The sequence below is a fragment of the Lytechinus variegatus genome, chromosome 18 (genome assembly GCF_018143015.1).
Source record: "Lytechinus variegatus isolate NC3 chromosome 18, Lvar_3.0, whole genome shotgun sequence".
In the NCBI taxonomy this organism is placed as follows: Eukaryota; Metazoa; Echinodermata; class Echinoidea; order Temnopleuroida; family Toxopneustidae; genus Lytechinus; species Lytechinus variegatus.
Window position 1 is genome coordinate 5,497,089 of NC_054757.1, and position 26,831 is coordinate 5,523,919.

General features: G+C 37.0%; 1 protein-coding gene across 2 annotated transcripts; it reads right to left on the minus strand.

Moving 5' to 3' along the window:
* Nucleotides 1-1,692: 1,692 nt before the first annotated feature.
* Nucleotides 1,693-26,622, minus strand: LOC121432060 (hyalin-like). Of its 2 annotated transcripts, XM_041629887.1 has the most exons (18): nt 26,106-26,622; nt 22,967-23,089; nt 18,011-18,391; nt 17,251-17,499; nt 15,797-16,048; nt 15,060-15,317; nt 14,513-14,764; nt 13,726-13,977; nt 12,732-12,989; nt 12,055-12,306; nt 10,895-11,146; nt 10,360-10,608; nt 9,443-9,694; nt 8,716-8,829; nt 8,121-8,234; nt 6,614-6,742; nt 4,518-4,716; nt 1,693-3,724 (listed from the first exon to the last, which is right to left on the minus strand). In XM_041629887.1, exons 1-18 carry the CDS (start codon nt 26,173-26,175, stop codon nt 3,667-3,669), a joined length of 3,714 nt encoding a protein of 1,237 aa, XP_041485821.1. In that variant the 5' UTR covers nt 26,176-26,622; the 3' UTR covers nt 1,693-3,666. The 2 variants fall into 2 exon arrangements, with proteins under 2 accessions (XP_041485821.1, XP_041485822.1); XM_041629888.1 differs by lacking the exons at nt 12,055-12,306; nt 12,732-12,989; nt 13,726-13,977 and having other exon boundaries at nt 26,106-26,612.
* Between the last annotated feature and the right edge of the window lie 209 nt (nt 26,623-26,831).

The following is a 26,831-nucleotide window of genomic DNA, read 5'->3' on the forward strand; positions in this document are numbered from 1 at the left end:
GACCTTCTCGCTGCCCACCGCACCGGTTGAAGCGCTGTGTTAGAGGAAGATTTTCATTAATTTGTTTATATAGACTTTTTAATTCCAGTGTTTTTAGTGAGTTAATGTCCTGATAAGCCAAGGGGCTGGCCAAGCGAAACAGAGAAAAAAAATGAGCAAACAAAATAGAATAATGTCCCTCTTGAGAAGTGGATATATATATAAAAGAAATTCTTTATTTTTTTTGTCCTGATCCCGACAAAGATGACTTTTCAGGTAAAAATGCAACAAAGTAACTAAAACACATTTTCATTAAAACAAATAATAAAAACGATGGCAAACATTATGTGTACGCTCCCTGTACAATTGTGAACCAGTCATATTTTGATGGGAACAACATATTATGAATCGTATAATATCATCATGATTACTGGGGGTGTATTCTTTGATTCATATGTGCTCACTGATTTGATTCGATACATTAGAAATAACTGAGTAATATCGCATGATAAAGCAACAATTCCTCAACATAATTAATAGACTAATAAAGTCTTTACAAAATCGTATGCAAAAAACAAATATATTTCGATTGGTACACATTCACTAGATCGAACTATGAAAGACATGGTGGTATAATCATGATAATCAAATATTCAGGGTTAAATATTTACGGGAATATAGATCAGGATCCAGTTACACAAAAATTATCGATTAATCATTTAGGCTTGATTTTCACGATTAATTGTACATTGCAGTCAATGCAATCAATTGTTACAAAAATAATGTACTACGATGATTGCCAAGCTTTGTGCTACGGGCCCAGTTCACAAAAAGACATTCATACTTATGCCTATGGACTGAAGCCAATAAGACCAATAAATGTAATGAAACATGATAGAGTGCGGTAGACTTCGCATGCACATGCCCAGAAGGAGCATTAATTCTAGATGTGCAGCGCCATGATCAGATGATCGGTGCTGCCAAGTAGGGCTCCCCCCCCCCTCTTCCCTGTTTTGTTTTATCTTTGTCAATATCTCATGATTCTTTTCATTTGTATTGTTACCTGTATTTTTCATGAAAATAAATTCAAATCAAATTACAGTCCTTTTTTGTGAAGTTCCTTTTGTTGAACATCGGCTTGAAATATACCGCATGATTGGTCATACCGCCAGAACTTTGCTGGATTGGTCCTGGAGCGGTGAAAAAAAATCATCACCGCTCGTTACCGTTCACCACCGTTTAACAGAAGTTGCTACCGTTAAGGCCACAGCTGATGGTCCGAAAAGTTTGAGCTGCACAAAATTGCGAGCGGTGAGGAGCGGGCAATTTTCCGCTCTTACAAAGTTAACCCCCGCTCCAACAACGCCCAGGCCAGTCAAAGTTTGGCACTGCTAGATGCAAGTTCGTGGACGCTTGGGTCCGCTAGGCCAACGCAGAAATCTTGAAAGCTGGACCACCGCTGCGGATAATAAACGTTGCACATACATTGGTAGAGTGATTGTATGCGTTTTACGAGCGTACACAGGAATGCTGGAACGGTGTCGGGCGTTGATACATTGCGGTGATGAACTTTGGTTTGGCGTTGGTATGGATGTGTCACCGCTAAACCAACGCTCACTATCGTTAAACCAACGCTAAAGCAACGCCGGCTTCAGCGGTGCACCGCTAGGGCAACGTCCATGTTTTCGATTTTTCCCCATTTTGCGCGCGGTGACGAGCGTTGTCGAAATTCGACCCCCTCTCCCTACCGTTAAAGGACCGCTCCAGCAAAGTTCTGGCGGTTTGACCACTACTTTATGTATATTATATTCATTGGTAGCCGTAGAACGTAGGCCTAAATAGAAAAAAAAAGATACTGATTGTCGAGACATGGATCTTTCAATTAACTATAAAACTTACGACAAAGAGCGATTAATAAATCTAAATATTCATCAATAGCTTGGAATGCATTTAGATAATTTTTTTTCTTTCAAATTAGTCTTTGCAACGAATGACTTCTGAGTATATACTCATGACAGGATTTCAAAATAATTCAAATAAAAAATCAAATTAATTCAAAACAATGATTTATATTGCATTATCTGAATAAAACATACATTATCAATTCTCAATCCTTTGTTATTCTAGATGTCACAAAAGTTAAAATATAACAATTTAAGTACATGTACATAAATCAAGCAATCTATGGAGAATAATTTCAACAATGATATTATTTGATCGATAAAATGTTCTAAAACATGAATACAATATAGTTGCTTCCCACTAATATAAATAGATATATTTACATATAAGGAAAGGATATGTCTCGACACTGAACTAAACTATGTATTTCATTTGGGAACAGTATAGTGAAATGAAAAATAAAAGGAAACCTTTTTTTAAGAATCAAGTACTGTGCTAACAGCCAAATTTCTAATATGAGATGAATTAATACGTATTAATTGAATCTAAGAGAAATTTGTAAAAAAAAAAATCGCCGGAAATTATAATTAAAAAGTGGCATGTGAAAGCATGAAAGCACAATAGCGTAGCAAATTGAATGAACATACCATTTAAAAAGGTTTACTTCATAAAAATAATCATGATTTCAACTTCCTTTTCATAATATATTTTATTTCTAAACAATTTGTTTTCACGGACCCATGGCACATGGGAAGATTTGAAATAAGATATTATGATGTATAAGATTATAATTGGGTTGACAAAATATCAAATTATTTAATCTATGCATTTGTATGATATTTGTAATGACATGCAGATGTGACTGATAAATTCTTTTGACAATACCGGGCAAACGGAATTTTGAAGAAGTGGAAATCTTTATCAATGACCTTTGTTCACGGTAACTTAATGAATACATGTAGAAATTTATATTTTCAAATCTCCTATGTTTACTTAATCATTTTCTGATTAAATTCTTATTTCCGACAATAGTCATCATAAAATAATCCAACATCGACCATCTAAAAACATTGTAACGTCATTTCATGTCCAAATTATAGCAATGATACTCCCCTCCGGTATTTCAAACAGAAATATACATGCGGCATATATATTTTCGTTGTATATTGAGTCCTTTATAAGGTCATGTCCACCCTCAACAACAAATTGATATGAAAAAAATCAAATTTTATATGAAACAAGTCTCACGCGGAAAATTCCATCAAAATTGAATATAAAACATGCAAAAAGAGAAAGATCTACGATTTAAAAGTTGCAGTTATATCATTAGAACATCAGACGGTTCTTATGCAAAAATAAAAGAACCGGTTATATCACACTCGAACACTCACTGTTTCTGTATTTTATTACAAGAAATATACAGAATATTTGAATTTTGTAAATTTGACAACAAGAACCCCATGGTTTATTTATTACGTGTCATAACAATTGCAATTCCATAATTCATCTATAAATAAAACCGTTTTCCATTATAATAATAAATAATTCAGTTCAATATAATTCATTATCAAACCCGTCAGCGTGTTTTGAACTGTACTGCTTTGTGAATGGAAAAAATACTGTGAAACGTCGAAGTTGTCTATATTTCACATCCGATTTTTATGACAATTTCAGCATTATTCCTTTTAGAGTTTCTATATCAATTCAAGTTTGTGAGGGTGGACTTGATCTTTGACAGAAACCGAGACATGGCGAAGAAATATAATTTTAAAATTTACATTGTTGTCATGCTTCACGCGGAGCAGGATGTTGCTTGTATCGAGTCCATTTATCTTGTCCAACTCTGAAAATACAATAAAGTAAGAAAGCACCACAGAGACATAATTTATTATTCAATTTCGCCTACACTTTAAAAGGGGATTGGTCACCATTTTGAACGATAAAATTAGTCAAAATCAACTAATTTATTGGTTAAAATCTACCATTATTTTTGGTTGATACTGACCATGTTTTTATCATTCGGACACATATCAACATATTGGTTACTTTGACCGATCTTTATAGGAGTGTATTCTGCAATTAAATCTATTCAGTAAAAGCTGGAAGGTGGAGAACTGTATGTAATAGAAGTCCACTTTGTTATTTTAACGGACTAACAACTATATACCGATAGACATAAACATTTCAATAAAATGATAAAATATTAAATAACTTATACATCACATAATTACAAATCAAATCTATGTTGAAAGGAAATTTTCACAAGTTACAAGAAATCAAAAACTCAAATACGCAGTCATAACAAAAATATAATAAAAACAACATAGTATGTAATCTTGGTATCCGTGTGGTTCAAAGAAATTCAAAATGGGTTACAGCTGGTTATTCCGAATTCCATTGTTCGTTTTTCTGAAGGTTCGATATTACGAAAGTTCATTTGTTCAAGGATTCGTTGATGCGAAGATTTTTTTATCCGAAAATGAAACAAAGTTCTAATAATTAATTGTTTACGAGCCCTGTTTTCTTTTCGGATTAACGAACAGTCTGAATAACGAGCGTTTACCACGATCGCAGTCTTGCTGAAGATCAGAATTGACACGAACACATGTAAATGAAATAAAAGACAGTTAGCTTACCGTGTAGCTAATCTAGTGTCGTCACAAGTATTAACTCGTAACCTGGTGGTCCATGTAGTATAAAGAACTTCTTGACCATCACATAAATGGCATTGACCCGACCAACCGCCTGTAGATTGGCCCTTGTTCCAACTAACTATAAACCCAAAGGATGAGAAATAGCACTTTAGGTTGATGTAACCTATGACGACCGTCGGATCTAAAGTTTAGAAATTGTAATAAGTAAACATTTAGAGGAAAAAAATATTAACGATTGATAAGGTTAGGTAAACTCAAGTGGTGAGAAGAATTTGCTATACAGTGCGTATCAAAAAAAAGTTTACACTTTGAAAAAGCCCTGGGAATTAAAATATATACAACATGTGGGTAATTTTTTCACATATAATATTGGGTTTGGGTCTCATCTATCCAATGAAAGTAAAAGTTTTGACAGAATGTTACACTTGAGTGAGCTCTGTCCATTTTTGTAAAGCTCGCAGAAATCTGTTTGCGCAGAAATGCTCGTTTTCACGCTGTGTCAAGGGGAAAGGGCGATATCAAACTTACTCTGCGAAACATTTCTCATACATTTCCCTTGCACTTTCAGTCAATTTAGATAAAACGGATACATTCAAGCATTTTGTAGCAATTTTGCCACCCAAATTGAAATTTCAGCACTTAGTAAGCACAACCTTTACCCTTTTTGTGCCAGCTGGATCTGAGGACATAACTGAATCTGAACAAAAGTTTATATCAGACATCTTCAGCATTTTTCACTAAGTTTTTATCATTTAAAGTGGGTTTACATTTCATTTTTCATTTAATACTTGTTTCTCCACACTTTTTCAAAGCTTGGCAATGATTAACAAAATGAAAATCAAGCCTTAGCCATTACATGTAAATCACAGGTCAGTGTAAAGCAAATATCGTCACGATGGCTTTGGTGTGTGGGGGAGTGGGGTGGGCGCAATGCACTCTTCGAAGTGTTTTGGGCAAGGAAACAAGTTTAAAAGGGTAAAAGATATCTTCAAATAAATTTTACTAGCTAAATTCTACATGTTTTTCATGATTAAGGTCAACTTTTGTTCGCATAACTATTTCAAGGTTCTGCGCAAATCATTTTTCACTAACTTTTCAAAAGTAAGTAGTGCTCACTCAAGCGGAAATGTTTCTCGACAGTTTTATCGTCATTTACTTAATATGGATCTGTACCAATGTTAAAATGTTGAAAAGTCTTCAGAATATTACAAATGTATAATTTTACAGGGTTTTTTCTAAGTGTAAACTTTTTTTTGATACGCTCTGTATACATGTAAACGTTGTGTGAATTTAAGATTTAAGTTGATTTGGTTCTTCAGATGCACCGATTTAATGCTTCGTACATTATGAACTATGAATTGTGTTCGTGTCTTCAAAACATTCATTATCATCATCATCATCATCATCATCGGGGGTGAAGCTTTTCGTCAGTTGCTCATCGTCTTACCATTTTTTTTTACAAATTCAACCCGTTTAAACCTTTAAAACTGCCCTATCTTTCTCCGCAACTGTGGTAATAATGTGTGACAAATAGGGCAGCCGGCACCTTTGAATGTATTTACCGATAAATTGCGCTTTACGATTGCTTTACATCATCATCATTATCATCGAATCATCATCACCATCATTATCATGTGGAAGCGTCGTGTTGTAGCGGTTCTGACTCTCGCCTTGTAATTAGAGGGTCGTGTGTTCGAATCCCACCATGGCTTAACGTCCTTTAGCAAGGCGTTAATCCACACTTTGCCTCTCTCCACCCAGGTGTTTGGTACCCGGTATATGAAAGCCTATATGTAGTATGCCTAGCAATTGAGTCTTGGAACTCTTGTTGGAATGCTCCCCAGGGAGTGGAGAAGTTGCATACATTGTATGCGGGCATGCAAGGATCCGATGACCAGATTAATTATATGTCTGTAAAGCGCTTAGAGACGTCGCTCCGATGTATTAAGCGCTATATAAATGCGGAATAATATTATTATTATCATCATCATCACTATCGTCGAATCATCCCTTTCACCATGCGCCGCCACCACTAACACTGCCATAAACTTCATTGCTGCTTATCGTGCTCGACTTACCGGTGTATCCTGTAGTTATTTCATTGTTGGTGTGATAAAAGCCTAGGATTAGACCGGTCGAGGTAGGTGAGAGACTCAGCCGATCATTGCATTCGTTGTACCAATCACCTTCCAGATCACAAATGTCAACTATTTGAAAGCAAACATATGGAAAAGAAAAAGTATAATCAGTGAAGTACAATCATACGTGTTTATTACAGTAATTTGTGACATAGAGCGATTTTGCCTTATGTGCTGAGAAAACTCAGTGAGTAAAAGGTTCTTAAACCTATTTTATTCTGAGTCGAAAGCATCGAGCGTAAAGACATTAAACTCGTTATAGAATGGCAACCACGAATCCGGTATATTTGCCATGTCGGCATTTACTTATGCATGGTTGTAAAAAAATGAGTTTTCGCCAAAAAATCCACCATTCTATAAAGCAAATGATACCCATGTGTGTTCGTGCATCGGTAGGACCAGTGAGCGTGCAGAAATTTAGTCTAAACCCACAGTACCATAGATACCTCATGCTCCCGAAACCTACCGATGCACTCACGTCTTTGCATCATTTTGTATACTAAAGGGTGAATTTAGGCAAAGAAAAGAAACTCGAGTTTAAATATTCTTCCGAATAATTATTTTTCATTAGCTAACCCTATGGTGCCCTGATTAACTTAAAGTGATTGGTTAACATTGGTTTGACTTTTAAACAATCTGAGCTAGAAGGTCACACTTGTCACCTGTGTCTGTGATATGTTACAAAAATGAAGCCCAGAAAAAATTGCGTTCGAAAATAAATATTTAGTGCTTCAAAAATTGAAATATAAAGTGACCGGAAACACCATCTTAATTTCATCCCATACACTTATGTGTACTATTTAGGTGTCTATAAGACGCATATTTACAAAATCGGGGTTTGCCATGTAGTTTTAGCTTTTCATTCTCAATAATGGTTGTTTTCAGGGCTTATTAGTTCTAATACATGCACTTGTACACATGTTTCATCTTGGTTTGAGAATTTTTTAAATAAGCTGCTCACAAAGTTAAACAATACCTTTAACACATACTTGAAAAAACATTTACAAGGTTCAGCTTGATCGGAGGGCGATGACAAGCCTCTGGATGGAGTAGCGTCCATCTTGATCAACGTGACCTTTACGAACGCGGGATAACTATGTACCCCGCATAATCATTTTCTTTATCTACAAACATCAATCAAACAAAACCGACTGCAGACAGATCAAAGATTTTCCATTATTTCGAATTATTATTTTGTTAAACGAGTCCACACCTAGTAACCAGTAATGCATATAGCATTTCCATATATTTGAAAGCAAAATAAAAGAGCATTGTAGATTAAATGCTTTGCTCACGGGCATAGGTGCCGCGGCCGGAGATCGAACCCCGGACTTTCCATGTATAGCCAGGCACCTTAGACCATTCGGCCACGGCACCTCTATTATCGCATACCAGCGATCTATTTAAAGTCGGCTACGTTGGGTGTGACTGCCGCATAAAGTCTTACCCTTTTCACAGTTGATACCGGAGAAACCCTGACGACAGAGGCATGAGAATCGATCAACACCATCGATGCAGGTTCCTCCATTCATACAGGGTAAACTTGAACACTCATTGATATCTGGTCGAGAATGTAATAATGATAATAATAATTGGTGTGTAAATGGGGTCTGTACGATAGCCATGGGGACCACTAGTCATAATGATTGTTATTCATAAGGACTGCTAGCCGTAATGGTCAAAAAGCTTCCTATTCATAAGGGTCATTATAAAGGTATAGTAGTTATTCATAATAGTTGTTATTCATCATGTTTATTATACATAAGAGAGTCGCTATTTATAATCGAGGAACACGATCGCTTGTCATAACATGGAAAGTTGTAATTGGTCATGGAGGTACCTATTCAAAATGTGGGTAATTATAATTTGCAAGGGTGTTCATTAGTCATAATCAAAAACAGCTCATAACATCATCAATCCTCTTCCCATTTTCCAGTCTATGGTATCAGATACACAATTCCAGAAAAATGGAGAAAGTTCAGAAGCGCAATGGGGAAAGAATATAGGGCCTACTTAAAAAAAAAACCTTCCAAGTTACATACCAATTTCACACTGTCTGCCTACAAAGCCTGGAACACATGCACATTGAAAACTATCTGCTGAGGTCACACAAGTCGCCCCGTTCGCACATGTTGAGCCACCGCAACTAGTCGGCCCTGTAAATAGACAAAAAGACGATGTAACTTACCTATAAAGTTAAACACTTTGAAAACAGTACATCCTTTTTGCTCATGAACTAAATGTGATACAGATTAATTTTCACGAGGTTCTCTTGTTACGACCAGATGAGAACAGTTTCTTCATGGACAACCCATAAGGCCGCAATTCGATTAAGAACGAAATTCACACGTATTCGGAAGCCTGCCATCCAGTTCCTGCGTACAAGAGCCCCTAAAGAATTTTTATATTCCATGCTATCGAGACTACGGGTTGCTACAAGTCTAACTATCAGAAATCGAAACATGGACCGCTTGTCGTTTCATACAAAACATACAGATTACATCGTAGTTTTATATTTCTTTTGGGATAGATCTACAGATCTATATCAGACAAAGCTATCAGTTTTGTTGCAGAACTGTTTGAAACCTGATAAATTCTGTTAAGGATATGGGTGAATGCACTTATGATTATGGTAACTTTGGCATGATGGTAACTTCCACTGCTCAGCAGCCCAACACGATCGAAATTTCAATGGTAGTTTCTGTAATGGACAAGTTACCATTATCTTAAGTCTTTATGAAACTGGTCCATAGCCTTCTATAAACTTACCTAATGGATTGATGGTGATGAAAAACGAGCAGCTTCCGACATTTCCACTGGGATCAGAATATTCAAATATGACTTCCGTCGAGCCAAGAGGGAATGGACTACCCGAAGGAGGGTCCACACTGACAAAAGACGTCTTTCCGGAATTGTCAATGGCTGTTGCAGATGGGAAGACAACTCTCTGAGAATCCAATCCTTGAGGGACGAACCGGGTAATGTTGGAAGGACACGTCACTTCCGGTGGAATGGTGTCAACTGCAAAGAGGAAAAGAATGAACTTCGGATACAAGGTGGCATGGTTCTGGACTGTTCATGTATACAAGCATGACTTTTTAGATGAAGACAACAGATTCATATCACATTTCCCCCTTTTTACCATTTTACTGTATCAGGTGTGCAATGGCTCGGTTGGAATTTGTCGATTGGTTTCGGATTGTATTGGGAGAGTGATATTAAACATTTTACATCCCAGTTTCACATCGTCACTTTCAAGCCAAAAGGATCGTTTTATGAAAGGTCTTGTCATCATGTTTTCCGACATTACCATTGTATGTTAAGTAAGGTATCAGTAAGACAGACCATCAAAATCAAGGAAGTTTGCCAGGGGCCCGTTGCAGAAAGAGTGGCGATCAAACGCAACTTAAAAAAAAATATTACGCAACTTGATTTTCAGCCAATGAAACACCCGTATTCGGGACTTGCGCTTGATATTTTGACTTGTGTTTAAACGCAACTCTTTCTGCAACTGGCCCAAGATTAGACATACTAGTGAAACACGTTGTGTATTTCATAATATTTCTAAGCGTTATATCTGACCGGTCCTCCTTATTTCCTAAAGAAAATCTCAACATTACAGTATTTTCTTGTAAAGGATCCGATGGAGTTACATTGGTAACATAAGTGTATATTTAGATACCCACGCATGATTATAGTAATCGCGAAAGTGCAGAATCCTTCATTTCCAACTTCATCTAGGAACACAAATCTGACTTCAGTTGTTCCAAGAGGAAAGGAACTGCCGGACGAAGGCTCCACGCTGAGGAGTGACGTGGTGCCGGTGTCATCTGTGGCTGTTGCACTTGAGAAGTTTACCTGAAGAGAGCTCACTTCAGAAGGCACATAACGCGTGATGTTTGGAGGACAGGTTACAATCGGAGGAGTTGTATCAGCTGAGAAAGATGTCAAGGAAATAGAAAATACGAATTACTGTTCGAATGTGGTATGTCAGTTCCAATATACCGAAGCCAGGCTTTTGAATTTACATTCAAATTCATAATAGATAATGGTTTATTCCTCGGTCATTGTTTATGGACGATCAAGAGACAAGAGACTACACCTCTTAGGCTAGCATGCATATTTGTTATATAACGCATTTTGTCTACTTTGAAAACCGAATTCCACCTCCACAGAATTTACAGGGTAAAAATCTGAGCCCTAAATTTCCCGGATGCTTACGTATTGTGTTTATAGTTATTACAAACGAGCAATTTCCTTCATTTCCAGCTTCGTCTTGAAATACGAATCGGACTTCAGTTGGTCCAAGCGGGAACGAACTACCAGATGGAGGGTCCACGCTAACTAGAGACGTCATGCCAGAGTCATCTGTGGCTGTTGCATTTGAGAAGTATACATCAAGAGATGTAATTCCTCGGGGCACTGACCGATCTATGTCTGCAGGACAGGTCACAACTGGAGGTGTTGTATCAGCTAAATGAATTTTAAAAGGAAATGTACACATAAATATAAGAGAGTCCCGGCATTTCCAAACGCAATCACACTTATCTGCAATTTTTGGAATCTCAATTTGTTTGTTGGAGCTCTCAATTCAATGCAATTCATGAATTCCGTCATTAGTACCGTATCAGATTTTGCTAGAAAATTATAGTTAGACAATAAAATTTAATGTAATCATTATCACATAATAAAGAGAAGCAGAATTTCGAACTCTTGTACACTTTTTGTTGGACATTCGGCCTCGGGTGTGCCCTCAGTCTAAAACTTCAGTAACTTTTCAGTCCAATACCCTTAAAAATCCCACTTTTAAAGTGATATTTCCATTTTGAAATGAAACAATGTCAGTTTGGAAGGGACAAATTTTGCTTTTTGTGCCTCTATTTGTTGAATACGATTTTGGGCATTTAAAGGTATTGTTTAACTTTGTGAGCAGCCGATTTAAAAAATTCTCAAACCAAGATGAAACATGTGTACCAGTGCATGTATTAGAACTAATAAACCCTGAAAACAACCATTATTGAGAATGAAAAGCTAAAACTACAAGGCAAACCCCGAATTTGTAAATAGGCGTCTTATAGACGCCTAAATAGTACACATAAGTGTATAGGATGAAATTAAGATGGTGTTTCCGGTCACCTTATATTTAAATTTTTGAAGCACTAAATAATTATTTTCGAACGCAATTTTTTCTGGGCTTCATTTTTGTAACATATCCTAGCAAAGGGGACAGGTGTGACCTTCTGGCTCAGATTGTTTAAAAGTCAAACCAATGTTAACCAATTACTTTAACGAAAGAGAAAACTTTTATATACATATATACATTATATATAAAACAAGATCACAGGAATTTCTGGAAAATTCAGGATCTGCCTTATACGTACGTGATGTGTTTATAGTAATGACAAACGTGCAATATCCTTCATTCCCAGCACCATCTTCAAATGTGAATCTAACGTCGGTTGGTCCAAGCGGGAATGAACTTCCAGATGGAGGGTCCACACTAACTAGAGACGTCGAACCAGATTCATCCGTGGCTGTTGCAGTTGGGAAGAACACCTCAAGAGAGGTAACTCCAGGAAGCACCGGGCGAGTGATGTTTGGGGGACAGATCACCACTGGAGGAGTTGTATCGGCTGAAAGAGAGTTTTAGTGCTCTAACGTGTTCTAAAAAAGTATGTACACTTCTGTAGCTTTGGTGCTATATATGGCATAGAACTTACAACTACAATGCTTTTTTTATTAAAGAGGTTTGAATTTTTTCATGGTGGTACTGATAACAGTAGATGTTAATAGTTGGCTATACAGGTATAGCTCTGGAAAAATAATGTTTTCGGTTTGTCCGTAATGAGGGAACAAAACTGAGAAGAGTATAAAAAATAATCAAGTTTCTAATCAAAAACACAAACTGCAAAGTGGAAGATATTCATTGACCGGGGAAGGATGCAAGAACCAGATATCTATCTGAAAGTTGCATGCTTGACCCTATGCTAAGATATTCGCAATACCAGAGATTCTCCGGGTATAACTATGAAGTTCCTAATCATTTTTTTTTACTTACGTATTGTGCTTGTGACTATAGAAATAAAGAAAGTGCAAGAGCCTTCGTTTCCAGATTCATCTTTGAACACGAAACTGACTTCAGTTGGTCCAAGCGGGAATGAACTTCCTGATGGAGGGTCCACGCTGAATAGAGACGTTGTACCAGATTCATCCGTGGCTGTTGCAGTTGGGAAGAACACCTCGAGAGAGGTAACTCCGGGAAGCACCGGGCGAGTGATGTTCGAGGGACAGATCACCACTGGAGGAGTTGTATCGGCTGAAAGAGATTTTGAAGTAAATTGCTCTATCGTGTTTTGAAAGTATAGAAACTTCTGCAGTAATAGATGCCCAATATGAACAATGGCATAGAACTTGCAACAATGCATACAAATGATCATTTTTTAATGACATTCGAATATTTCATGTTGGTACCGGTACCATAGAAGTTGGTTAGAGTTGCCTGTAATATAGGCATAGCTCTAAGAATGACTTTCCGGTGGTTGTGAAATGAGAAAAGTAAATTGAGGAGATAAAAGCAAAAAAATCAAGTTTTGAGTGTTCTAGAATTGCCTGAACTGTATACACTTCTGAAGCTTCAGATATGAAGATGGAAAACTTTCATTAATCATGTTAATGAAGCAAAGCAAGTGAACTCTTTCAGATGACCTTTCGATGTTTCATTATGTTAGTAATAAAATAAGAGGGGTGTGGTTATCGATAAGGGTAGAGTTCTGAAAACGACTGCTCAGTTTGTTTTGACGGAAGAATTTGTTTAAACAGGTCATTGGAATTTACCGGATTAAGAATAAAGAGATGTCCACATAGGCGGCAGAAGCGGGGAGGGGACGGGGGAACTTGTCTCCCCCCCTAATTTATTTTTTTGATAACTTTTTTTTTGCTTGTCAAATTGTTTACCTGTGTCCATCCCAAAATTTCTGGTGAACCCCCCCCCCAAAAAAAAAAAAAATTTGTGGCTTCCGCCGCCAATGGATGTCCATGATTTGGATACGTACGTAATGTTGTAATAGTAATAACAAGCGTGCAATATCCTTCATTTCCAGCGTCATCTTCAAACGTGAATCTAACGTCAGTTGGTCCAAGCGGAAACGAACTGCCAGATGGGGGGTCCACGCTAACTAGAGACGTCGTACCAGAGTCATCTGTGGCTGTTGCATTTGGGAAGAACACCTCAAGAGAGGTAGCTCCAGGAAGCACCGAACGGGTGATGTTTTGTGGACAGATCACCACTGGAGGAGTTGTATCGGCTGCAAAAAAGATACAGACATAATTACTTTTCTAGCAAAATGTGGATGAAAAAGAAATGTTTGTTGTGATATCGTCAAATCCCTTTTCCTGTTTTCACCCGTGCCCTTCTATTAGAGGGTTTGTGAACGATTTTCACCTTCAAATAAAGGTGGCTTTTACCACACACAAAGTCGGAAAGCAAACACATGAAAGAAAATCCCCCAAAAAAGAGTTTTCACTCTCGAGTGTATATTAGGTGATTTTAAATCAAGAACAATTTGAAAAGCAAAATGAGAAGAACAAGGTTTTACTCTCGTCTATAGATGTGTTAATTTAGCAAATGAGGCCCATACAATAGAGCACACAAACTAAAATTTCAAGGAGTGCTGCGCACCACCAGGAAATGTTGGGGGTGATTCAGCTCCCCAGCACCCCTGCCTCCCAGGACCACGCCCTCTACCTTTTTATGAAACTATTGTGCACATGAGTAATATGCAAGGCTTGCTGAATTAAGAGTATAAGAATGATCTACTCGGTCGTATTTTGTATACGTACGTGATGTGTTTATAGTAATGACAAACGTGCAAAATCCTTCATTTCCAGCATCATCTTCAAATGTGAATCTGACTTCAGTTGGTCCAAGCGGGAATGAACTACCAGATGGAGGGTCCACGCTGACTAGAGACGGGGTACCGGAGTCATCCGTGGCTGCTGCATTTGGAAAGAATACCTCAAGAGAAGTAACTCCTCGGGGCACTGACCGATCTATGTCCGCAGGACAGGTCACATCTGGAGGTGTTGCATCAGCTATAGGGATTTTGAAAGGAAAATAATTTCTGAGAGAGTACTATCATGACTGACTAGAGTAACCATTGAATGGCAGAGTATCTCCCTGGAAAATAGGTTGACTGCAAGAAGAGCAATAACGAAATGCATCTTAAGCTCACTCTTTCCATCACACCGAGGGTTGACGAGACTACCGGGAAAAGTCACCACAAATTTATCCCTTTCAACTTTTGTCATTAAGCTCATCGACATTTTCTTGATCATGTTCTCCTCTCATACCCTCTTCCTTTCTTAACTGTACTTCATAGTTGCTTACCTACATAAATCGTAACGGTAAATGTACAGCTTCCTATATTGTCACTCGGGTCGATGAAGCTGAATGTGACGTCTGTTGTCCCGAGGGAGAAAGAACTGCCTGACGGAGGAAACACACTGACAAAAGACACCATGCCCGAGTTATCCGTCGCCGTGGCATCCGGGAAGGTGACTTCAAGGAATGACATCCCAAAGGTAACTGGTCTGCTGATGTCCGAAGGACAGTTCACCACCGGTGGGGTAGTGTCTTCTAAAATATCTGTCGAGAATATATTTGTAGAGGAATATGGACTGTGACCTGTGCTGGACTGCTTGATATTACCAGGGATTTCACATCCACGTGATATTACGATGCAATATAATAAAGATTAGTGTGTCATTCCTAGCCAAATTGCTAAAAAAATCGACATAACTTGCATATACCATCCATACTACTTCCTTAGTAAAAGCGCAGCGACATTTATTTAGCAAGCTTGTTAAGTTTGGGTATAAAATCCGAATGCAAGTTAATTTCAAAGTCTGCATTCCTTATAAGATTAAATAAGCTATTGAAATGTCAGAATTTTAAAAGGGCAAGATCCTCACAAAGATATGTTGCTGGTAGGATTCGAACTCAAGTCCTTGTGGTTCAAAAGTCCGGAGACTTATTCACTAAGCCACAACACCTCTACAGATAATGATACCTTTATAAGAAAATCATTAAGAAGATATCATATATATTTTCGCAATTGGTCTTACCTTCGACAATGACATTAAATAAGCAATCCGGAGCTAAGTTCCCAGCGATGTCTACGTAGGTATAAGAGACTAGGGTAGATCCAAGAGGAAACGTATCCCCGGGTTCATGGGTATAAGCAAAAATATGTGCAGGACCTCCGTTGTCCACTGCCTTTGGTTCATTAAAGAACACTTCTGCTGATGTCACACCAAGCTGGACGTATTCCGTGAAGTCATCCGGACAATCAACAACGGGCGGAATGTTATCATCGTCTGTAATAATGTGATGGTATCATAAACATGGTAGTATTTATAGTAAAATAAACAATAATAGTAGTCTTCGTCGTCCTACAAGTAGTGACTAGAGTGATAGTGAAACAAGGATACTACCGTAATAAATACTAATACTGCTACTAGTGCTACTACTATTACTATTTCTATTACTACTACTACTACTACTACTACTACTTTTACGTCTACTTCTAATACTACTTCTTCTACTTCTTCTACTTCTACTACTCCTACTATTACTTCTACTTCGACACGCACAAACCCTCACACACACACAAATATATATGTGTATATATATATATATTTATATATATATTGTTATTACGACTAATAATAATTCGATTTCTTCATTTTGCGTCTGCGTGTCGCCGTTAACAGTTAACGATCTGTAGAATCACATCTAGTGACATCTTAAATATGAGGAAGTATTGCAAATTATACTATACCGTTGCGTGTTATTGCATCCTGTGCTATCTTACCCTTGCGTTCATTCATGTAACCAAGTTTTGTATAGTATACCAGGCTTTTTGTAAGTATCATCCGAGATTGGACTGGCATTACTATTTTGCCAGTACAACCGAGGAAGAAAAATTCCCTCTATACTTTCGCAAATAAAGGCCTGATGGGTGTTTCATAAAGCTGTTCGTAAGTTAAGAGCGACTTTAAGAACGACTGGTGATCCTTTCTTGTGGTAAATGGTATATTCATTGGCTATGGTTTAGTACGTAGGAAAGGTTCACCAGTTGTTCTTAAAGTGTCTCTTATCTTACGAACAGCTTGATGAAACGGCCCCCTGGTATATTTGTTTTATATCCTACTTTAATGAGTTCGAGTAATAAATCTTGATAATCTACTTCTTGTACTCATAGTTCATCATTTATTAATCTGAACCAAACCTGCTGCGCTGACTGGCCTACTTTTCCCGAAGCGCTTAGCCACGCGCTCAGCGCGCGGAACGCGTATTAGTGTTTGTGCCATCATGATCTGTGACGTCAATGATGGGATAGTCGACTATCCCATCATTGACGTCACGGAATAGCACATTTTCTTCGATGGACGTTTCATCTTCGACATCATCGCAAAATAGTGAGAATATGACTGTTTGATCACATGAGGCTATTTAAACCAATCAGCATACATGTTTTAATTTATGTAGGATATAATGATATTGATAATATGCTCACCCATTAGTACATATACGTAGAACAGGCATGCGGGAGCGACATTGCCTGATGCATCTTCAAACCTATAGACAACTATAGTTTTATCATCCGAAGGAAACAAATCTCCAGGACGATGAGACTGATCGAGGATTCTCACTTGTCCTTTGTCCGAAGCTGTGGGTTCCTCGTAAAAGATTTGAGAAGACGTTGTACCAGCGCTGACATCAAAGAACTGGTCCTCGGGGCAATTTACGTCTGGTGGGATGGCATCTGGAGGGAAAGCAGAATTTAAGGTTTTATATAGAAATCATTACAGACAACAATGAAGTTATCGTTGTGCAATTCGAAAAGTGACAACATGATATTAAAAAAAGAAACAAATTCCAAAAGTGATAACATGACATAGAATACCGTATATCGTTCAAGCAACTATTTTTTTTTTGCTGCTTTTTGGTTTATTATGCTCGTTTCGTTTACGTGCCAGGTGAGTGCGGGTTCGACACATTTTTTTCTATAGTTCCCTGTTCATTCATCATTTGTTATTGAGCAATACAATATGGAAATGATTCCTGTTTTCATATATTCCCGTGGGAATTATTATTCAATATTCAAGGTAAATGCATGTTTTTGGAACAGACAGGAATAATTATCCATCTGTATGAAATCTTCAGCTGTCTTTATAGTGTTACGAATTGAATTGGACTTTATAGAAATTGTATGACTTGAATGAGTTTTATCAATATTATCACGAACAATAATAACAACATCATGTCATACTAACCTAGTGTAGCTTCCCATGTTACTTGAAACCCAGCCGATGTTCCAACATTATCAGTACGCCAAAACAACCACGCAGAATCTGTATCGAGCTTTATTTCACTCGGGGCTGAGTTCCCCCTGAAAAAATACACCTGCTTTGCTGGGTCGCTCGCGGCATTCAAGTCCGAATCGATGTTGAATGTCAACCCTGCCCCTATGTAAAGCTCGTCACCAAAGGCCACGGCAAAGTTTGGGTCGAATGTGAAGGACAGACGAATTGCAAGAGGGACGAAGATGAGATAGACCCTTGCATCTAAGTTGTCGTAATCTGAGGGCCAGTTTGGAGACGTGAAGATTCCATTCGTGCAAGATGAACCGTAACAGGTTTGCTGAGACGTAGCGACTGTAATGACATGAGTTTGAGAGGACACATTTAAAGGAATTGGATCATTGGAACACTCTCTTTATCAGCAATAACACCCATATATCCCAAACACACACACGCACACACAGTATCAACCCTCTCTCTCACCATCACACACATCCACACGCACCCCATGTACCTTTTCAAACACATATCCACACACATACGACCAACCCTCCGTTATCGTAACACCAATCACACGCACACACAAATGACTAAACACACCACACGAACCCACATACGACTAACCTCCCTAACCTACCCTATAACACACATCCACACTCACACAAATTGCAATATAAGAAAACAAGTGGAGCGCCTCTCGCGTGCGTTACAAGATTGACTTTAAATAGAATAATTATTCTTTAAAAAAACACCATTCATATAATAATACAATATTACGTTCATTGACCTTCTGTTTGTAGTAACTCTCATAGGAACTCGGCAGGACAGCATTTGCTGGTAAACGCCAAGCTGGTATATAAACAATTACCTATGAAACATTTTAGTTCTAGGTTAATCAGTCATAGTTGCTGACGTTATAGACGACAGATATCACACTCGGGCCTTTTTTCTCAAAGTGGAGACAATAGCAGAATTGGGATTCGAACTCACAACCTTGCGATTATGAGTCCGATGCTCTAACCACTGGACCACACGACCTGTGTGACCCCAAATGACACCTGATGTTGATCATGTGACCTAGGACTTGTGCAAAATGAGCACTGAAACTTGATTACCCCTATGTCCAAGTTTCATGAACTAGGTCCATATACCTTTTAGGTTATGGTGACATTTCAAACACTTAACCTTGGGTTAAGATTTCAATGTTGATTCCCCCAACGTATTCTAAGTTTATTGACCCTAAATGACATGACTTAAAACCCATGCAGTATGTTCAGTAATACTTGATTACCCTTATGTTTAAGTTTCATGAACTAGGTCTGTATACTTTTTAAGTTATATTTCAAAAACTTCACCTTACATGTAGGTTAAGATTTCAATGATGACGCCGCCGCCGCTAAAGTCGGTAAAACGGCGTCTATATCTCGCTCTGCTATGATCATCTAAAGGTAGGACCTATATTCATTTTGCAGTTATATGCCATTATTGAAGGTGTACTTAAAACAAATACAAGTCGGCTAGAACAAGTTAAGTAAAGCAACAAAAGAGATGTTACAGGACAAGAGCACAGAAAACGAGATTAGCTCGCAGACAAAGACAGATATAGTGCACATATGTCTGCCTTCATTCTAAAACATAATGATGATTGTGCATGTATGTCATGGGTTATTTCACATTGAGTCCCTGTGTTGCATTATGTTATGAATATTATATTTACTTAATGACTAGATTCCATATGTAACGCTGAAAAAACATTCCCCATTCCACAAGACAATTGACTCGTTGCTTTCAAAGCATAATTTCGAAAAACACTTCCTCCTCAGTAACGATTATAAAATAATTCTTGATTGTTCTTTCACACTCTGTTGTGTTTGCCATTGTTCATAAACGCCTACGTTGTGCTTTCAGATTATTTACAGACAATAATTCATATCAAAATTTGCCCCAGTAATGAACTGAATGTGAATATGTTCTTTGCTAGTCATATCTTTCTGACGATAACCAATATTCATCAAATGATATCATTTAACAAATCAAGAAGTAGCACCAGGTATGGATTACGGATATACCTAGCTCTATAAAGATTAAATGATCCAATTTCACATTTTACATCTTTCAGAACTCAATTTTGCTGTATACATGGACACAGTGATCGAGTGCAATGGATGTATTTTTACCGTTTATGTCGCATTAATTGCATTTTCTATTTCAGTTATATTTTCTTCACACATGCATGGCTTTCATTGTCACAAAGTGAAATGGGATTAAATTCTATACAGGTATAATGATGATAAATGTACTTTTTCCTCATAAATTTGCATTGTTGTTTTTTTTTTCTCCTGGGATATTTTTTGCTATAGTGTCTCGTTGATGCAATCATCAAAAGATACATTACTTTTCTAGTTCAAGGGTAAATTATAAATCATTCTTCAATAATAATTGGTTCGTGCTTTTGTGAAACAAAGTACAAAGACGCACCTCAATTCTGATTGAGAGACACATCGATGCGTCATAGAACATAAAATCTCTATTCACGAGGGGGCGGGTGGGTATGCATGAACCAAGTCTGCACGTTTGTCGTTTATCAATAAATAAGCCTTTGGATGCGATCAGACAGTTTCATTTCATGTGCTTCCCTGGTGTCTAAATGGTCTATGACAAGATCATTAATGTTCATTGATTTTTCTTTTGAGAGTGAGTGGGGTAAATATTATTCTACCGTATGGGTATATAGGCCTAGTGTTTCAAAAATCTAGATCATGTATATCAAAACAGTTTCAGCTTACACTTCAACAGGTTAGACTGAATTGCCATTGTAAGTGATGAGACCTGTCGTTTATATCCCTTTTATAATAATCAAGTTCATTGGGATTTTCACCTGTCCTAGGTCGATACTGTTCTTTTATATTATGTGAGGAAGTCAAATGTAATGGCTGTGCAGCGGAAGCCACAAATATCAAGTTCAGCTTCATGTTATCAATATAGCTGTTGAGATACATTTTTGGCTGTAGATCATTGAAAAAACAGCAGATACCTACAGGTTGTGTGTTTTTATGTCTTTTCTTGCACTGGGCTACACGGGGGAGAAGGGGGGGGGCTTAAAATCCATGAACCTTCCAAAATTTTAAATGACCCCTAAAAGGGGAAATGGAAAAGGGTGAAATATGATATTACCTTTTGAATATTACGTCAAAATCTATCACAAACTTGACTTTTTACAACAAGATCGAAAATTTTGCTCACTCATTGCTTGTCAGAAATGTTGTCATAACTTATATACATGTATGCCATGTCCAACCCCATCAAAGTTTTGGGCTCATAGCGCATTATTACGCCACTAGGTTTCTTGAAATGTCTTTTCGAAGCATACACCTTTCGTAATTTATGTGAGTGATAAAGGTTTGAACTGCTCTTTGATCTGACGTATTTGACGTTGAAAATAGTGAGCGACGTTGACGCTGAAAATAGTGAATACTTGTAACGAGACAGCAAGGCCCAAACATCTCCAGCATGTTTGATCAAATCCGCTGATTGTTGTTCCTGCATTCCGAGTAAATTTTGCCAAGTCTGTGCGTATTTGCATGTTTGTATTCATAGAGAAGTTCAGAATTTTGCCATTATGATGATTTCATAATTGCCCTCTGAGGCATTATCATCGGTCATTCAATAGAAGCAATATCGGTGTTCAAACATGTTTTCCCTTAAAATGAAATTCAATGGTATTCCCTGGCGAATTCACAAGTAACCGCACTAGTTCGTCTTCCCTGTACACATCACACTTTTGTCCCTTTTGAAATAACGATATTAGGCAGATTTTCAGATTCGACAATGAGCTGTACTCTGAAAACTATTTGACCAAATCAACTTATTCTATGTATTATTCGACTTAATCCTCAATAATATTCATATTCTGGTTTTGAATAAAAGAAGTCTATATGGCTAACCTGATAAGCAAATCTACTTTGCAATAAAAAGGTCATTCTTGTTGCTCGTAATGCTCGGTATATGTGTTATCCGTTTTCCTGGTCAAAGAGAGGCTACAATTCACCCCAAATTAGGAGTAATTGTAATATACATTTGTATTTTTACAAAACGTTGGTCAAAAACGTTTGTTGATCAAACTATTGGCCAATGTTTCCATATGTTTTTATAAAGTACCAGCGTGGGACATTAAAAAAAGCATTTCTCGCTGTGCAGATATTGCATTGACTTGTGAGTTTAGTTTTGATGTTTTTTTCTCTATTCATGCACGAATAAATAAATATATATAAATGTATTATAAAGATCTGCACCAAGTACATGTACGTCTCTCTGACCCGTTTAGCTCTGCCTCTTATTTAATATGTACCTTAATCATCTGGTTTGAATAGTTTACTAACATTTCTTTGGAAAATAGTTCCATTAAATGATCAATCGATATATCAATATGACTGTTTACTTACATATTAAAATAAGTATTTACTACATAAATTGTTTATCTATTTATTTTTCTATGGTAATTACCATAAAAAGAATGTATCATTATTTCTAAGTATTATGCAACGGACAAACGGGAACGATAAAGACCTTAAACAGGACCCTGTGGAGGTGCCGATGTAAATTTGAAAAGCAAAAGAAAAATGGGGGTTTCACTACAAAAGAATAGTCATTTTGCCTACATTTTTCCGTTTTTAGGACCTACATGTACCAACATTCCAGGGGATACTTTGGTTCCTAAAAGAGAAAATCGAAATAATGAAAACCAAACCAAACAAACAAATAGATATTAAAGAAATGAATAAATAAATTTCAAAAAATAAATCAATCAATAAAATAATAAATAAACGAATAAATACAAATACATGTAAATGATGAATGAACGAATAAATAAATAAATAAATAAATAGATAAATAAACAAATAATAGTTAAATAAATGAAAATTTACTTACAAACATCAACAGAGCAGTCGTACCCAACATTATTATTGTCACACTGGCAAACATATTCCGAGGCTGTTGAGTAGTATCTGTTGTAACACGGCTCGTTAGCTGGACATTGGTCAGGGTGACATTCTGCAAATAAAAAAAGAGTTAAAATCAAATATGTTTTATGCATTTTGTGCAAGCTATTACTGATTGGAAAAGAAGAGCATTGCAATTTGAAGGTGACTACCAATCCAAAGATCAAATCAAAAGGAAAAAGATTAAAACAGTCTATAATCTTTATGATTACGAGCCATTTTCGTGATTTATGCTGTTTTATCTTTTATTGTGGCTGATCTGCTATCGTGGCTCTCTCCTCGTCTGATGTTGTGAAATAATGACATTCAATTAAACGCTATTTAATTTCAATTATATCAGGAGCGTCGTAATCGGGGACAAGAGAAGTGGACACCACAACAAAAAGTGGACATAGAATGAGACTCGGGGAGAAAACAAGGTTTATAACGTGACTACATTATCTCAATTGGCTTATAAAAGCACAGTTCAGCGGTATTTATTGTAGGCTTTCCCAAACTATACAAGAAATTTGTTTGACAAGACTGAAGCCAAAGAATCATGATAGTCGAGCTATCAAGTCTGAAGCAAAGTCGTTGGAATTGGAAGGGCTAGTAACCCCCACACACGGAAATATGTGTGTGTGGGTGTGTGAGGGTGGGTGTGTTTTCGATCATGGATCATTCTACGTTACTGTATCAAAAATGAATATATTGTGTGATTATACCTTATTTTATGTATTCGAGTAAATAATAATAAAAAATGAGATGAAATTGAAACCAGATTTTGTTTGTTAACATTTCGTCACATCCATACCCCCAAACAAGATCACTCGTTGCAGAGTGATATTGCAAACTGACGGATCTAAAGGATGGGTTGTCGACATCAAAATTAAATGCAATCAACAAGCAACAAAGGGACCCATGAATGCTTTCAAAAATGACTAATGATAAGCTGTATAAAATCGGAAAACATAATTAAATCCATATACACTGTACTTTGATATAATAAGTCATTTAACGGTTCCAATCCCGAATGGCTTACCCTCTTTTGTTGTCAAGAATGTGGCATTTGGGTGCATGACGATTTACAAAAATATTGAATTGAAAACTTCTTCATGCGCGTAAGCAATATATGAAAGAATAAGAATCGTTATGATTTCTTTAATACGGCCCTGAAAGCGGAAAACGGGCCATTATAAATTTTTAAGTGCCGCTGTGTATAGGGGGAGGTGCGTGGTTACACACCGTTGGAGCGAGTAATATCTATCAAGCCAGTCACCCAAACAAGTTTATATTTGATATTATCTTGTGTCCATTGTTGCAACGGTCCTGTAAGCAAAATTGTCAAATTGTCTATATGTTTACATCAATTTGATTATCGTTCATGATCGTTTATCACAAACTATAAGCTTAGTTATAAATGAAATCGTCATTTTATAATTGCTGACGAAAGTGTTGAGATTGTATTCGATGGAGATTCCATTACGCCATGATTTCAGGCCTTATTTGGGGGAGGGGGAGAGAGTGTCAGCTTCTTATGTTTATGTATTAGGGGTTTAAAAAGTGAAAACATATCATTAAGGACGCACATCCTTTAAAAAGTGAAAACATATCATTAAGGACGCACATCCTTGGAATCCTACGTTATGGAGTATTTACTTTGTAGTAAATGAAATGACTGAAACATTCAGGAGTAAACACGGTCGACTAGATTTATGTTTAATAAAAAACAATCGTGACTATATAATGATAAATTTGATCGGAAATGAAGCTTGACACATTCATCCATCAACAGAATGCTGACCTAAAATATGTGGGGTCTGATCTACCCAATTGAACTTTTAGAAAAGCAATAATTTTTGGTAATTTTCGGGTTATATTGAATCCATTCGATCTGTTATGCCAATTTCAACACCAACTGTGGCAAATCGCCTGATAAATATTTGAAGTTATACGACGAATTCCATTAACATTTAACTTACAATTTTGTTTCTGTCTAGCAACTGTTATTCAGTAGCATAAATTTCATTCGCTTCATATATTCGCAAGTATAAAGATATTTGTCAACCCTTGTAGGTCCAAAAAAGTTCTTCGGTCGTTTGATTACTAACGCTTTCTAAGTAATTCATCAAACTTGTTAAATGTGTAGCATGAATAGAATCAATGATAGAACAAATTTGTCAATAAATGCCATACAATTTTGAAAATTGAAAGATAAACTGCACTGATTTAACAATAACTCGATTAAAAACAACAGTTTCCAGTGGCCACGACGGAAATGCTTAATAAAACCAAAAATAATACTAAAACTTATATTGAGCTCTTCCACCTATTTATCAGAAATCGTTTAAACAACTGAATACTGGATATTAAATGTGATAGAGGACGTTTTGTTAAATCGTATGAAAACTTTGACAAATTGTTATTAAAACTAACTGTCTATACATGTAGGTATTATCATTTTTATAGACACAATTGACACTTCGTAGGTCTTGAAAAGTTAAATGGAAACAAGTAAAAATAAGGAAATAGCAAGTGTCTTTACCTCTTAGAAAAGTTTACATATTGGGAAACTTATAAATCAAAGTGCCCTAATACATGTAATATGCGATTGATATTATCAACATAGGTTTCCAATCTTGTTTTTCTGATTCATTATCATATTAGAAAAGTATTATATTAATTTGTTCTCTATCTATCTCTCTCTCTCTCTTTCTCTTTCTGTTTCCTCGTCTCTCGATAACACTTCTTATATCTCATTTTCTCCCCCTCCCCCCCCTCTCTCTCTCTCTCCCTCTCTCTATCCGTCGCCCTCCCCTATCTTCTCTTTGCAATGAATCAATGGTAGGAATGGTTATTGCTTATATGAATTTTCAAAGATAAACTTAGACACCAAAAGAATTCTGGAACCGTAATATAAACTAAGACCAAAACTTTGTAAAAATACGTTTCACACTATTAAAATGCTCAATATCAATGGTACAGTTTCACTAGCCTCCACACTGTGAAAATACTGTGGACACAATGTGGGACATACTTCGGAAAACTGTGTGGTCTTTTCAGCAAAAGAAATGCTATAAAATACGAACCTTCTGGAAATTGGGCTTCTCCACTGAGCAGACAACATACAAGCACCACGAATATGACACCAAACTTCATTTTCAGTTCTCCCTACCAAAACCCTTTGGGAGTGTTTTGTTGTCAACGAGGAATTGCCTCCACACAAACGAACACCAAAAACACCTCCACAGGGAATCATGCAAAGCGAATCACGAACGCGGCGACATGGGCGTTGCAGCGTTTCAAGATTCTAACTCCTCAGTTCGACATGCATATCCGCTCCCGTATCCGCTTATGTGAAATTCCCGAAGTCCTTTCTTCAAAATGGAAATCCAGACAGATTATACCTTACAAGAACATCATCCAGTTAATGTTTCCGCTCGTACCAACATAGTGCCAACATAAGAAAGGACACACTATCCATTCCCGAATTTGCCTTAAAGAATTCGGGAGCAGTGCCTTTGATTTGTTGGTATCCCTCTGCGCAGCCCCGGACCGGACCTGGTATGTTTTTTACACCAAGGAACACTCGACATCGGAAACGACAATCGTTGGGCCGTAAATAGTGCATTGATCTTGCCCTTAAATCACGGCTGATTTCACAAACTCAAACATCCCTCAACCACAATATCATATTTGCCGTCCCAACAAAGATTATATTCATTGCATTCAATCAAAAGGAAGCAGGAATGATGGATATAAAGTTGTCGAGATTTTAAACGACTCGCATACTTATCAAATGAAAATCGATAGAA